Source organism: Gobius niger, assembly GCF_951799975.1.
Source record: "Gobius niger genome assembly, chromosome: 19".
Taxonomy (NCBI): domain Eukaryota; kingdom Metazoa; phylum Chordata; class Actinopteri; order Gobiiformes; family Gobiidae; genus Gobius; species Gobius niger.
This window is the reverse complement of record NC_136870.1, coordinates 17,192,900-17,207,212: the sequence shown is the minus strand read 5'-3', so window position 1 is coordinate 17,207,212 and position 14,313 is coordinate 17,192,900. Positions and strand designations below refer to the sequence as shown.

Below are 14,313 nucleotides of genomic sequence, written 5' to 3'. Positions count from 1 at the left end.
GTGGTTCAAGCCATGCAGGAATGGAATCATTTACCACAATATACTCATGTTTATATGGTCTTGTTTTGTTTTGGAATAATGTCCAGTATACATACATACAGTCGGGGGTTAGCATATTGCGCCGTTTATCTTCTTCCAGAGTAATACGGCTGAAAAGCAAGAGGTCAGGCTGTTGGCTGATGATAATGTGCTTTAAAGTATAGTCCAGCCGAAACCAGAGATGGTCCAAACGATCGCGTGCACTCTCCAGCGCCTTCTGCTGGCGCTTCAAGATCCAACAGCAACCACAGATCACCGTCCAGCACCAGATAGTATGAGTTCTGCTGCAACAGTTGTAGCTTCTGACGCATCATCTAAACACACAGCACAATAAACGACTTATGTAAACATCTGGATCTGGACAAATACTTTCTTCTTCCAGAGTAAAGGTCTCATTATACTTCCCGTACGTTAATTCTGCATGGAGTTTAGATGCACAGACGGGACGGTAGTGGCCTTTCATACTGTTTGGTAGCTGCGGACTGTCCACACGTGATTCTCGTTGTCCTCCGTCATGGATTTCCGCGCGGACCGTCCGCGTAATTAGAAATATTTTCAGGATGCGGAAAACTGAGCCGCGAGGAGACTGCGCAAAGGGGCGTGTCTGAGGAAATTCCAACATTCCAACAACAAATACAAAAATAAATACATAAATAAATATATAAATACATAAATAAATACATATATAAATACTGAAATGCATAAATACATAAATAAATAATGTATAAATAAATATATATATATATATAAATAAACACTTTATTATACTTAATTATAATAAATGTAAAGAGCCATAGAAACGAAAAGCTCGCAAATAAATTAATGCATGCATTTCTTTGCAAATTTGATCTTTATTTTATTTATATATTTATTTATAGATATATTTATTGTTTTGGCAGCCACTGTCCTCCATAGAAGTTTTTACATAAAGGACTGCAGTGTCATGGAACCAAAATACTCTTAATAATTTATTTCAAGGGAATCTAAATCCAAAATAATTTTTAGGGATCAGAAACGCCTACTGTGGTCCTCGTGTGTCACAGAGAACTGGTAGTAATACGGTACATTTCTGATCCAATCCCTGGGGTGCAGGAGCTTGGTCTGCACCTCGGGTAGTGGCGGTTTGGGATGAGGTCCCTCACGACACAGGACAGGCCCTGGATGGTACACTTCTGATCCAGTCCCTGCTCCTCCACTGTGGGGTCCAAGAGCTTTGTCTGCACCTCAAATAATTCAAATCTCATTCTTATTTCTTTGGGATCCCTTGGTAGTCCAGTGGCGATAGTCCAGGCCAAGTGGGCCTTGGTGGGACATGCATGTATTTGATGCCTGTCAAAGAACACAGGCGGCTTGTAAAAGAGCATAGCCGTCACCGGAGGAAGGCGATGGCGTACAACCAACGGGAGCCTGATGCCTATATTCATCGGGCCTATTCTAAGGCCGGGGCTGGTGTCGAAGTCTGTGATCATCAGGAATCAGCAGGAAATTCTCAAGTTTCTGTTGGCTGATGATATGTGCTTTAAAGCATAGTCCAGCCGAAACCAGAGAAGGTCCACACGATCGCGTGCACTCTCCAGTGCCTTCTGCTGGCGCTTCAGATCCAACAGCAACCACAGATCACCATCCAGCACCAGATAGTATGAGAACAATCCAACACGTGAACATAGTCTCTCTTCCTCTTGGTGGGGACACGCGGGTCCTCCTGAGGGGCGCACACGACACTGGAGTCGGGGATGACCTCCTGTGGCACACTGGAACTGACAGAGAGGAGGCCGCCGTTTTCTTCGGCCACGCGGGTCTAACCTGCTGGGGGCCAGCTGCAGCCCCGTCGTCATTCCTGGCGTAAGTCAACGGGGAACTCTCCCCTTGGCCCGGGGGAACGAAAGAGGAGTCATCCTCGTCGTCCTCCGACACCAAAAGGTCCTCTCCAAATGAGTCCTCCTCCTCATAGTCGAGGCCGCTCCGAGCTGAAGTGCTGCGGTAGCGGCGGGCTCATTCAGAGCGGGAGCCCTCTCCGAGAGGCAGGCTTGGCGGGCCAGCCGGCGGCGGAGACTTTTCACCGTGAACCGGGAGCAGTGGGGGCACGAGCCGGGATAATCTAAAGCGGCTCGGGCATGTTCCAGCCCGAGGCACGCCAAGCAGACCTGGTGTGAGTCATTGCTTGGGATCTTGTTCCCGCAAGTGCAAAGCCGAGCGCTATCCTGCTCCATCTCCATGGCGGGAGAAAGCTTTTCAGCTGTTGCCATGTTTGTTAGCTTGAGTGCCAACAAACATAATGTGCTTTAAAGCATAGTCCAGCAGAAACCAGAGAAGGTCCAGACGATCGCGTGCACTCTCCAGCGCCTTCTGCTGGCGCTTCAGATCCAACAGCAACCACAGATCACCGTCCAGCACCAGATAGAATGAGCTCTGCTACAACAGTTGTAGCTTCTGAAGCATCATCTAAACACACAGCACAATAAACTACTTATGTATGTAGTAGCTCATGTTTGGCAGTGTCTATGCTGGATAAGGCGTCTGAGATCAGTCTGTGTGCATGAAGAAAGATTAACCAATGAGCTTACAGCATCATTTGCATGCATTAAGAGAAATACAGAAATAAATATAGAAATAAATAAATGAATGCATAAATAAATAAATACAAAATGAATAAATAAATAAATATATTAATACAGAAGTACATAAATAAATAAATACAGAAATAAATAAATAGAAAAATAAATAAATATATAAATACAGAAATAAATAAATTAATACATATATTAATAAATACAAAAATAAATAAATGTATAAATATATGTAACCCTGTCTCTGTGCTCTCGAGGACCCAATCGAATGGCTCTGCGTTGTGTTGTCATTTCTACTGGACTGGGGCCAGCAGTGCGGACAGGGAATACTAGGACTCGGGATGATGGTCGAGGCTGAACAGACGCTCCTCATTTATTCCACTTGTAAAACCCAAATAGAAAAGCCTCAATTACAATCTAATAAGAAAATGACCTCACAAAAGGTACAACAAATAAAATATGTATCAGTTACAAATGAACATTTTCCGTTACGCTATTAACGTTCAAGATAGGACCTTGACACGGGTGTAAAATAGTTATTTTCACACAGATTTCACTCAGTATAAAACATTAGCTTGAAGTTTCAAAAAACAAACAAAAAACAACATTTCAGCGGTTAATAAAAAGTGTGGTGTTAAGCACACTCGGGAGCCCTCCTTACCTTGTAAAACACAAATAGAAAAGCAGCGTAACGTAGCTGCGGGGGGCTTTTAAAGGCTTTCAAAAAGTTAACGGAAAGGCCCACATAAGATCACATCCTTACATATATAAATAAATACAGAAATAAATATATAAATAAATAAACACACTTATTATAATAAATGCATGCATTTCTTTATTTTATTTATATATTTATTGTTTTGGCAGCCACGGTCCTCCATAAAACCTCTGGCAGCATTTTTTTAACTGGTTTCCCTACAAAATACAAAAGTCCCTCTATGCTAGACCCATCCCATGCAAGACCCCAGCTTTATGCTGTGGCGGCATGAAATATTAAATGTTCATAGGCTACTCAACAGCCTTCTCCACCATACAGGACTGTAGGGTTAATAACAATTGAATTTTAAAAAGCAAAGTCCTCAAAGAATTCTTTATGTTTGGTCTGTCGTTCACCGTACAGCCCTCGGCCAAAGCCCTGCACGTGTCCTGCACAGCGCTGATGGACAAATATTGAATGTTCGGCTTGTACAGTTGCACCATCACCTTCTGAACCTGAGCATCTATGACGTCTCAGTCTATGTCATCGTCCCTGGAACCCAGATTAGAAGGTCAAAGCTTTGAGTTAATGATTGAAAAGACAAACAACAGGCATACATTCTGCAGAAGCTGCACATTTTTAGATGAGGTATGATGCTAATAATAGTTGTCAAATGGCTATACACAGATAATGAGAGCAAATACAAGGGGGGAAAAGGGTTGCTCAGGATATTGTTTTGGTTTCTTTGTAGGGCGGTTCCAGGTACATTGACACAGAATACCAGGGGCGTGTCTAGCAGGTCATTCCTGAAATCTGACTGGCCACCGCACTCCGAGGGTCAGAGGTAATGGACTCCAATAATATTGACGTACAAAAATATTGTAAATATGGGGAAACTGCAATAAATGGCGATAAATGTGGTGGATCTAACTGGACCAAAATGCTGAAAATAAAGTCACTGTCACACCTCACTGAATGAAAAGGTCCATGCTTTTCAGTGATAAGCCTGTAGAGGATGATCAAGTTAACCTCTTAACCTTCGCCTTACCTGAGCACATTTTCTACATGTTCAGCTTTACCCAAATCTAAAAGCTTATCGACTGGAGAGTCCACAGCCTATAGGCCTATACGCCTCATTAGAAAGCTATGACCACATTTGTTACTGCTTTTTGGTCATGTTTTTGTTGCTTTTTTGTTGCATTTTTATCGGGTGTTTTTTGTCACATTTGTGTTGCGTTTTTGTCTCGTTTTTTTGTTTTCTGCATTATTTTTGCAAGAATAGTTAGTAGTGACATGCAGAGCAGTGGTGGACACAAAAGGGGGTCACAATATGGCGGAACATAATGTATAATCAAATATACAGTTAAAACAACAGACAATACTTTTAGATGTTTTAATCTTTTAATAAAAAATACTTTACATGTTCAAAAATAAAATATAGCAAAAAAACATGTCAAAGAGGTCCACAGAGATGGATCGAGGTGATGGTTGGAGGATTTTTGAAATTATAGCAAAGTGCTTTCACATTTTATACTACAGAAAGTATATTGTTTTTAAGCTTTTGTTAGTCCTAGTCTCAATTGCAGATGATAGAAATAAAGTCCACTCGAATTGTCCCATTAAATCAGGTCTCAAAGCTTCTTCTTTCCCTGCAAACTCAGCGCCCCGTTCACCACGTACGGGACGATGCTGACGGCGACCAGCGGGACAGTGGCGCTCTTACAGAAGGAGAGGAGATAGAACAGGGCCGCGGTGTGAGTGGGTGGTTTGAACGAGTCGAACAGATGCAGCAAGACCAACGAGCTGACGACGCACATGAGCTTCTGCCCCGTGCTGGTGCTCTTCTTGCTTTCCGTGTACAGCGGGGAGTGGAGGCCCAGGCCCAGTCCGAAGAGGGTGCCCATGTTTCGGAGCAGGCTGGCGAAGGGCGTGGAGTCCAGGTGCACCCACTCGGAACGCACACACCATTTCTGGGCTTTCTCCAGGGTCCAGAGGAGGTCCACGCCCACGGCTTTGAGCAGCAGGTAGAAGCCCACGGCGAAGGAGGTGAGGAAGAGCGTGGTGAGGAAGTAGTTCTTCATAGAGGCGCTGTAAATCCACTGGGTGCGGTTAAAAGCCTCTGCAACGATCATGCCTGTGGGGAAAAAGTGGGACATTTTAGGCTTATATTGTCTGAAGTAAAACCTTTCCCTAGCGCAGGGGTCCTCAAACTACGGCCCGTGGGCCAAATCCGGCCCGCGGGATGATTTAATCCGGCCCCGACTTGTAGAGCACAAATCCCCGAGTATGTCAAAAAAAAAAGTACGTCTCTAGCCCATTCCTGTGCGGAGTTAGAATATTTTAACTAAATAACCAGTTTACTCATTCCAGCCACTAGGGGGCAATTTGAATAAATAAAAAATGATTCCACAGGTGTCCACTTACATAAGAGATCAGAATATAAACACATTATAGCCACTGTTAAATGAAGCTTACCAACACAGAGTGTGAAGAGAATGAATAATGACTACAGTACAATACAAGTGTAAGAAGTTATTACTTTGGTCGCATTACATAATGATGTTTTATTTGAAAATAAAAATAAATGGAAATTAAAACAAAGTGTGAAGACTTGATTACTATTTTTGCAAACCACTACAGTGAAATAAATATGTGCCTGAATCAAGTGTTGATCTTGTGGATATAGTCGTGGGGACGACTGTGCAGGCGAGTCATCTCTACTTCACAATGAGGCATTTTGGCCTGGGTCATACAACTATGTTATAGCCAACCCGGTCCGGCCCCCCATCACAGTCAGGAACAATAATGTGGCCCCCAGAGAAAAAAGTCTGAGGACCCCTGTCCTAGAGTCTCACTAATGGCTAACGGCATGTCTTTACCCCCAAATCTGAGACAAGGAAGAGTGAGATTTGAACCTCCCAACTTTTTGTAACTACTGTTTTGTTGAAAGCGCTCACCCGTGATGACACCAGCGATGACTTGATGTGGGAAGTGGGCAGCGATGAACACTCTTGATAGACATACGCACACCTGGACAGCCCAAAAGACGCTCCACAGAATGACCTTCAGATACCTGCAAAAGGAGCCAAGGTATTAAGTGCTGTCCTTGTAGCCACAAGTCAATAAAGTTCATATAAATCAAGATTTTTGGACATCAAATTGTTATTCCTTCATGATAAACATGCCTAGAGTTGTTTTTTCTATTCATGCTCATGTTTAATTTCATATTAAAGGGATATTTCAGGATTTTTGACATAGGGCCTCATTTCCTAGTTATCCAGAGTGTTTGGATTTCTGGAGATATATATATATATATTTAAATTCATGCAGTCCTTATATTTGAAGAGTTTAGTGGTGCTAGGCTAGTGCTAGGCTAGTGCATGTCTATGGTAACTAGTAGCCTGCATTAAAAACCTCTTTAAAATCATGGGGTAGTCCTCCAAACGTGACCATATCTGATTTGTAGAAAGCTCCTTTGTGAATTCCACGTGTAGTAAATGCCAGCTGCAGGTAAACAAACTACTGTAGATCCGGAAACCTAGCAGATCACTCCGCCATTGCGTAACGTACAACCAGGAACTGATGCTGCTCAAATATAAGTTATTTTAAATGCAAAATGGTTTTATTTATTTTATATTTCAAAAATGATTCTGTCAACACAGACATTTATATCGGTAGTCTGGTGTTATAAGTGATTTGCCTCAGGTGCACTGTGCTTGGGTCAGACTGTTTTTAATGCAGGCTACAAGTTACCATAGACATGCACTAGCCTAGCACCACTAAACTCTTCAAATACAAGGACTGCATGAATTAAAAAATGTATATCTCCAGAAATCAACAACACTCTGGACGACTAGGAAATTAGGCCCTATGTCAAAAATCCTGAAATATCCGTAACTATAATTTTGCTACATATTTGACGGCTCTACAACATACTGTACATTATAAACTATTGTTAATGCATTTTAAGATTATGCCCTGGAAGAAGCTGTAAACCAATCAACACTATCAGGGGACATTGGCGTCCTGAACATCAAAACAGCTCATGTCATGTTATTTTCCTCAAGTCAATGATCAACTGTCCCGGGAACAGATAAAGTGTCTGTAGCGATAACAGGTGAAAAACATGACACAAGGCCAAGATCAATAGGGCCTCAACCACATTAGGACGTTTTCTAGTGTTCAGTATACCATTCGTTTTTGGAGGATTTCTTGACTCCGATCTTCTTCTTGCTGACCATAATCGTCAGGAGGGAGGTCACCAGTGTGTAGTAGACCGCAGCTGCTCCCATAGCGTGGCCTGAGGGGCTGCCTGTAGGAAACCATACGGGGGGGAAAAAACGCTATAATACCATTGTTTTTGAAGTATCTTGTGGTTTTATTGATTTAATCCTTCATTGCCTAGTTTTAACACATAACTCTTGCTCTGTAATGCACTTCGAATACATTTGGGTATGAATTGTGCTCGAAATTGCCTTGCCTTTCCTAAATGGTATTAGAATAACAGTAATACTAGCTGTAGAAATAATTGGCAATATACAGTTGTGCTTAAAAGTTTACATACCCTGGCAGATTTTATATATGAACATAGATATGAAAAATAACAAAAAATATTATTTTCCACTAATAGTTACTGGTCGTGTGAAGTCATTTGTAGTGGAAAAAATATAGTTTGCTCTTTTTAAATCATAATGAAAAACAAAAGTACCAAAAATGGCCTTGATCAAAAGTTTATGATCAAGAGGAATGGGCCGCTTTACTATTCGATTATTTACAGAACCACAAAAGATTCCAAGCTGTCATTTATGGTAAAGGGGGCAAAACACAGAACGGGGGTTAACTTTTGATCATTTTGGTACTTTCTTTTTTTTCATTATGATTTAAAAAGAGCAAACTTTTTTTCCACCACAAATGGCTTCAAGAAACCCTTTTGTGTAATCTTTCATATTCATTGAAAAAATGTCAAAAAAATGTCCAGAATTCTTCCAGGGTATGTAAACTTTTGAGCACAACAGTTCTAAAAAGTCAAATTAAAATGGTACAGTACAAGTAAAAGTAGCAAGAGGCTTTATATTGGTAGAGAAGCTCATAGTAGAGGTCCCAGGTGTATCAGTACTGCAGTTTTGTAACACTTGGGACACATATCCCAATTTTAGCCTCTCAGATTTGACCATTTCATCTAATAGCAGCATACTTCAGTAGAAATGGAAGTTTTTGTAAGACTTCTCTCTTCTGTAATGTTTAAAGAAGCAAGTGTTAACATTTCTTACCTGGGCCAGTCTCGCACGTCATTGGATACTGCTCTATGTGCGGCCGGACACTGTTGTCATAGTAGGACGCCTCGTGGACCCACCAGTAAGGCCTCTCCCCGAAGAGAATCCTGCAAAAATTCACACAGAAATCACTTAACATTTGCTTCCCTCATATTCTCCCATTCATAACATTTACAGCATCCACTTACCATTTGAACACTAAGTTTAACCAGTCTCCTATCACCGCCACCCAGATGAGCTTGATGCCCACGGAGGCGCGCAGGTGTATCCAGAGCGGGAAGAAAATGAAAAAGGTGTTCCTCAAATCGGCGGCCCAGGACACCCACAGGAACAAGCCCTGCGCGTCCTCGTAGTTCGTTTGCAGATAGTTTGTGGTGGTGACCCCGAAACCCTGCAGCGCGTCCATCACCGTATTGAGCATCTTCGAAACGCTCCTTAGAAACCACGACCTCAAGTTGAGTTGTAAAATAGAGTGTTCCTATCTCTGACACAGCGGCTTGTTTTTATACAGGAGTATCCCACCGCCTAAACGCGTGCACATGTTGACCTTTGGACCTTGGACATTAATATAACACTAGGAGTGCGTTTGTGGAGTTCTGACGGACAAACAAGATGTACATGAAGTGTTGGGAAAACTCGGTGTCTTTCGTCAACAAAGGCAGACGTCACTCGGGTGTGGAAATCCTTAAATTGTTGCCAAATCAGCAAACATGCCAGAGGGTGACAGTTTTACAGCCTATAGGTCAATTATGTCTGTCATTCAAAGTAGAGTTAAGATTAAGATTGTATTAGTGTGTCTTTTGCTGATAATTTTTTTGAGTAATTGGATTATTTCCTGTAAAGTAGAAGCGGCAAATGTAAAAGCTGCTATAATACGAGTCGGTTACATAATGGGATCAATGATTACATGTCCAAGTCTAAACCACAGATAAACATGTGGAGGTCTGTCATTAAGTTTACATGTGGCAAAAGGAAATGAGCTATTATCTATCTTGGAAGAATACCTCCTGAAAAACTACAAAAGAAATGTTGAAAGTAAATGGAATATTATAGATATGGAAACATCCTTGATTTGGACTTAAACAGAAATGTTCCACTGAGACGCAGAATGACTTTTACAGAGATGTCCCAGCCCCACAGGTGACCCTTTTATTCATGAGTTGTTAGACCATAGTACCCTGGGGAAACCTACACACCCAAAGAGGGAGAACATGCAAACTTCGCACAGAAACACGGGCCAGGAATCAAAGCCTTTGTGCAGTGAGTGGGAACAAATGTCTGACGCTTAGGATGACAGTGTTTCTAATGTTAAGGCAAAATACTGCAAGTGAATGGGGGAAAAGAAAAAAGACATAACCCTTGAAAACTTTTGCTGTTGTCTTTTGGCCGATTAAATAGTGATGATAAATAATAAAAGGGAATCTAGACTGACAAATCTGGTGTCGGTAGATTCTACTTTAAGTGGAGATGTGGCTTCCAAACTGTGTGAAAAAGTATTTTTGGAGAGAACAGTAGTTAGTAGTTAAAATGTCCTACATAATTAAACTATAAAGCAGGATTGGGCAGTACATTTTCATAAGGGGCCACATAAGAAGCCTGAATTGAGTCGGAGGGCCGCACCAACAATAATTCAAACTTATTGTGCAACTTTATCCTATTGTTCATTACACTAAATTGTGTATTTTGAATATCTGAGACTGGTATTTAGTAGGACTATTATTTTATGAAATTTTGCCATATCAAGCCAAGGACGCGCATATATGTGTATCGTTATTTAGCTTATTCAGCTTCTTATACTCATTCATTTCTACCATCGCACTGAAAGCACCTCTGTGCTTCCTTGAAACTGAGTTTTTGGAAAGTGAAGCGACAGTAATTTTACCAAAACATACATGGGGAGTGCATTGACCATTAACAAAAGCTCCTAAATAAAAATATATTTTGATTAGGAAAATACTATTGAGGAAACTTTTATCAATAAATGAAAAACAATGAGGACAGTAGCCAAAGTGTTGTTTGTATCCTGATCTCTCATCATGTCAGTGCCCTCTGCTGGACACGTGTGGAATTCTTTCCTTTTATTTTTATTTAAGCAGCCCCCTAGTGGCAGGAGTGAGCTTTCTGGTAATTTCTTTAAAAATTCATAACTCTGCAAAGGAATGGGCTAGAGACTTACTCTTTTTTAACATACTGGGGAATTTATGCCCTACAAGTCGCGGGCCAGATTCAATCATCAATTTGCCCAGGTCTGCTAGAAAGTAAGGTATATAGAGTAAGGTTTGTTGGTGAAATGATAAACCTTTTTGTTTTTTCATTGTCAATTGGAATTATATATTTGTTTCCAGGTGAAAGCACTGTTTAGAGACCTATTTGGCAACTGCAGTGTCTCCCCTGATCTCGGGGCTAGGATTAGGGTTAGGGTTAATCAACCCGAATCAGGATATGATTAGGGTTAAGAATGGCAAATGTAACGCAAGTTGTGTTTCACTCACACAGATCTCACAACATATTTTAGAAACTAGAAGGTCTTGGCTTTCAAATTAAGTTTCAGAGTGGCATATAGGCTGCAAGCTCTCCAGTCAATACGCTTTGAGATGTGGATGTAAATAATTGTTAACCCTAACCCTAAGGTGGCAGCTAAGTAGTTAAGCATTTGCCCACCAACTGGATGGATGATGGTTTGAATATCTCCCGGCCTAATACTGTTTTTGTGTCCCTGAGCAAGGCCTTTCACACACCTTGCTCAAATGTATGTAACTGAAGAGGCACCAAATAAATCGATTTGCTTTCCTTGGTGGCATTAGATACATTACTTCCTAGAAAAGTTTTATTCTCAGTTGGGATTTCAGTGTCAAAGGTCACCGAACCCGTCTGCCCCGTCTCGTAGGCAAACAAATGCGCTAGCCTTGAGTAAAGTCCAAAGCAGGGACACACATATACATAGTAAGAGCAACAAAAAAAGTCTAGAGAACGTCCCAAACTCAAACAGGACATCTCTTAGTGGGACAACTTGGATTCTTTTTCCAAATTATGGATCTCCTGCACAGCTGGGGGGTCGATCTAGCCGTCTACCTACAGACCAAATACCGGAGTTATGAAGGACTTTTTAGCCTAGCGTCGACAGTGGCAGATTTGCACACAACCTTTTTTCTCTTTTTCCCAATTTGGTTTCACCTGAGACGGGACACTGCGCTGCGGCTCATCTGGGTGGCTGTGATCGGAGATTGGCTCAACCTGGTTCTCAAATGGTAACTTTGTATGGGGAAAAAATAGGACCAAATATGAATAAAAGCTGCATATTTTTTGTCACAGGGTCCTGTTTGGGGAGCGGCCATATTGGTGGGTTCATGAAACGCGTTTTTATGGGAACGATCCAGTGCCGGCTCTGAAGCAGTTTCCCATCACGTGTGAGACTGGACCAGGTAGTAGAGTCACGTCTTCCCAACTTTTTGTCTTTGCATTCAAAGGTGCGACGATGTAATTCCATAAATGTATATATGAAATTACTATTGTTTATGTTTATATTTTACAATAAGACAAAGAAGGGGGCATTTCGAACCCCCAGATGCCTAAACACTGGCCATGTTTTTGGTAATGCTCAATAATAACAATGTGTCCTGTTTCCATGTGTAAATACCATAATTGCACATATTGTGAGGAAGAGCACTGAGAAGTACAAAATGGTGACCTCTTTCATCTGTAGGAAGCCCTTCGGGTCACGCCATGGGTGCTTCTGCCGTCTGGTACGTGATGGTCACAGCCCTGCTTTCCCTGGCAACAGAGAAACGATGTCCACCGCTATTATACAAGTAAAAAAAAAGAAAAGAAAAAGTTACAAACAATAATTTAAACTCTATTTGACCCACATGTAGACATCTCTCTGTGTCAGATTCCTGCAGATGGGCCTGTGTGCTGTGATGGGGCTGGTGTTACTCATCGTCTGCATGTCCCGGATTTATATGGCGGCTCATTTCCCTCATCAAGTCATCGCTGGAGTCCTGACGGGTGAGTCCAGAGCAAGTGTTTTTTTCTTTTCTTCTTTTTTACTAACTTGTGGCCTTTTTCTGCTTCTACTACAACTGTTCTTATATTACTACTATTAAAGGTGCATTATGTAGCTTTTTATAAGAAGAAAAAGTTGATATTTGTGCGTATTTGATGTTGTAGTGAGCCAGCGGCTGTATGAGTGGTCAGCATGGCGCCTTCACTTTCGATCACAGTGGTCTCTACAGCTCTACAGGATCATTTGTCGTGTAGGTTTTCTGGTGAGAGGGTCCGTCAGCAGAGAAAACCTTCCAAACAATTCATCCTGAAGTGTGTTAAAGACCACTGAGATGGACAGTAAAAGCGTCATGCTGAGCACTCATACAGCCGCTGGGTCACTACAAGGTCAAATACGCACAAATATCAACTTTTTGTTTCACATAAAAAGTTGCATAGTGCACCTTTAAAGTTACTATCACTAGGGATTATGGATGGTAGTGGTGAAGTGTAGGAACTGAAAGGTATCCGGTTCGAATCAAGTTGTTGTGAGACAGAGTAAGACACTTTATATAGTAATATAGTATAAAGTAATGTGACTAGTGGCGTCAGGGAGGGCATCTGGCATTAATAATCAGCAAAATCATCATGCAACTGATTGACTGCAGCGGGCCCTGATGCAAAAGGGCAGAAGCTGAATGAAAAGGTAGTTTTATAACAACCTTTCTATTTACCTCTGTTACACAACATCGAGTACAATGAACAATTGCGAACAGAACAATCAAAAACCTAGTATATATTATACTTTATTTCTTGTTGTGTATACTTACTATAACTTTATAGTACAGAATAGAACATTCATGATATCTAAAAGTGAAATAATTCAATTCAAATTCAAAAGATTTATAACATTGTAATAATGTAAAAATATTGAAACTACCCCAGAATGCTCTCATCTCAATCTCTCTTTAGATGCCATGATATTTCCATAATGTTTAACGTTATTCCTCGACTGCAACATGAAGTATATTGAATAATGTTCTTGATGATGTAAACCTTCTGTTCAGGAATTCTTGTGGCTGAAGTTGTGTCCCAGCTCAAGTCCATCTACAGCGCCAGCCTTAACTATTACATCCTCACCACGCTCTTCCTCACCTCCTTCGCTGTGGGCTTCTACCTTCTGCTGAAAGCTGTGGGCGTGGACCTCCTCTGGACCATGCAGAGAGCCCAGAAATGGTGCGTCCATCCCGAGTGGGTTCACCTGGACACTGCGCCCTTCGCCAGCCTGCTCCGAAACATGGGCACCCTCGCTGGCCTGGGCCTGGGTCTTCACTCCCCACTGTACACTGACACCAAAAAGAGAAGTTATGCCTTCAGGATTGGATGTATTACAGTTTCATTAGTGCTGTTGTATGTTTTGGACGGTTGGACATTTTCGCCTGATAATCACGTGACTTTCTATTCCCTTTCGTTCGGTAAAAGCACTCTGGCCATTTTAATTCCCACAACTTTAGTTCCTTGGGCGCTGTACAAGGTTTTTGCAAAACAAAAAGAAGACAAAAAAATGTAGTTTAGATTTTTTTTATATATATTATTCAGAGATGCATGATAAATGGTAGCCTACTAATGTTTTTTTTTTAATATAGCAGTTAAAGTCAAAGTGCAATCACAACTAGGATTATTAAGTGTGAAATATTTATGATAATTTTACTTGTGATATTTATATGACAGTTAATTAAACTCAAAATTCAGTATC

At 41.3% G+C, this 14,313-nt stretch overlaps 2 protein-coding genes across 2 annotated transcripts; one reads left to right on the top strand and one right to left on the bottom strand.

The window, feature by feature from the left end:
- Positions 1 to 4,783: 4,783 nt before the first annotated feature.
- On the bottom strand, positions 4,784 to 9,038 carry g6pc1a.2 (glucose-6-phosphatase catalytic subunit 1a, tandem duplicate 2). Its single transcript, XM_079576720.1, has 5 exons — positions 8,765 to 9,038; positions 8,574 to 8,683; positions 7,495 to 7,615; positions 6,261 to 6,376; positions 4,784 to 5,437 (listed from the first exon to the last, which is right to left on the bottom strand). The coding sequence occupies exons 1-5, from the start codon at positions 8,995 to 8,997 to the stop codon at positions 4,935 to 4,937; spliced, it is 1,083 nt and encodes a 360-aa protein (XP_079432846.1). The 5' UTR covers positions 8,998 to 9,038; the 3' UTR covers positions 4,784 to 4,934.
- Positions 9,039 to 11,558: 2,520 nt separating this feature from the next.
- g6pc1a.1 (glucose-6-phosphatase catalytic subunit 1a, tandem duplicate 1) lies at positions 11,559 to 14,127 on the top strand (the record flags this gene model as incomplete). Its single annotated transcript, XM_079576879.1, has 5 exons — positions 11,559 to 11,824; positions 11,889 to 11,998; positions 12,280 to 12,385; positions 12,466 to 12,581; positions 13,625 to 14,127. Exons 1-5 carry the CDS (start codon positions 11,607 to 11,609, stop codon positions 14,125 to 14,127), a joined length of 1,053 nt encoding a protein of 350 aa, XP_079433005.1. The 5' UTR covers positions 11,559 to 11,606.
- Positions 14,128 to 14,313: the final 186 nt, after the last annotated feature.

Excerpts from the sequence above, each read along its gene's own strand:
- g6pc1a.2 (XM_079576720.1), bottom strand. The coding sequence starts at position 8,997 with ATGCTCAATACGGTGATGGACGCGCTGCAGGGTTTCGGGGTCACCACC. Across the intron at positions 6,377-7,494 it reads AAATCCTCCAAAAACGAATG|GTATCTGAAGGTCATTCTGT; the intron begins GTATACTGAACA and ends CTCCTTTTGCAG. Across the intron at positions 5,438-6,260 it reads CATCGCTGGTGTCATCACGG|GCATGATCGTTGCAGAGGCT; the intron begins GTGAGCGCTTTC and ends TTTTCCCCACAG.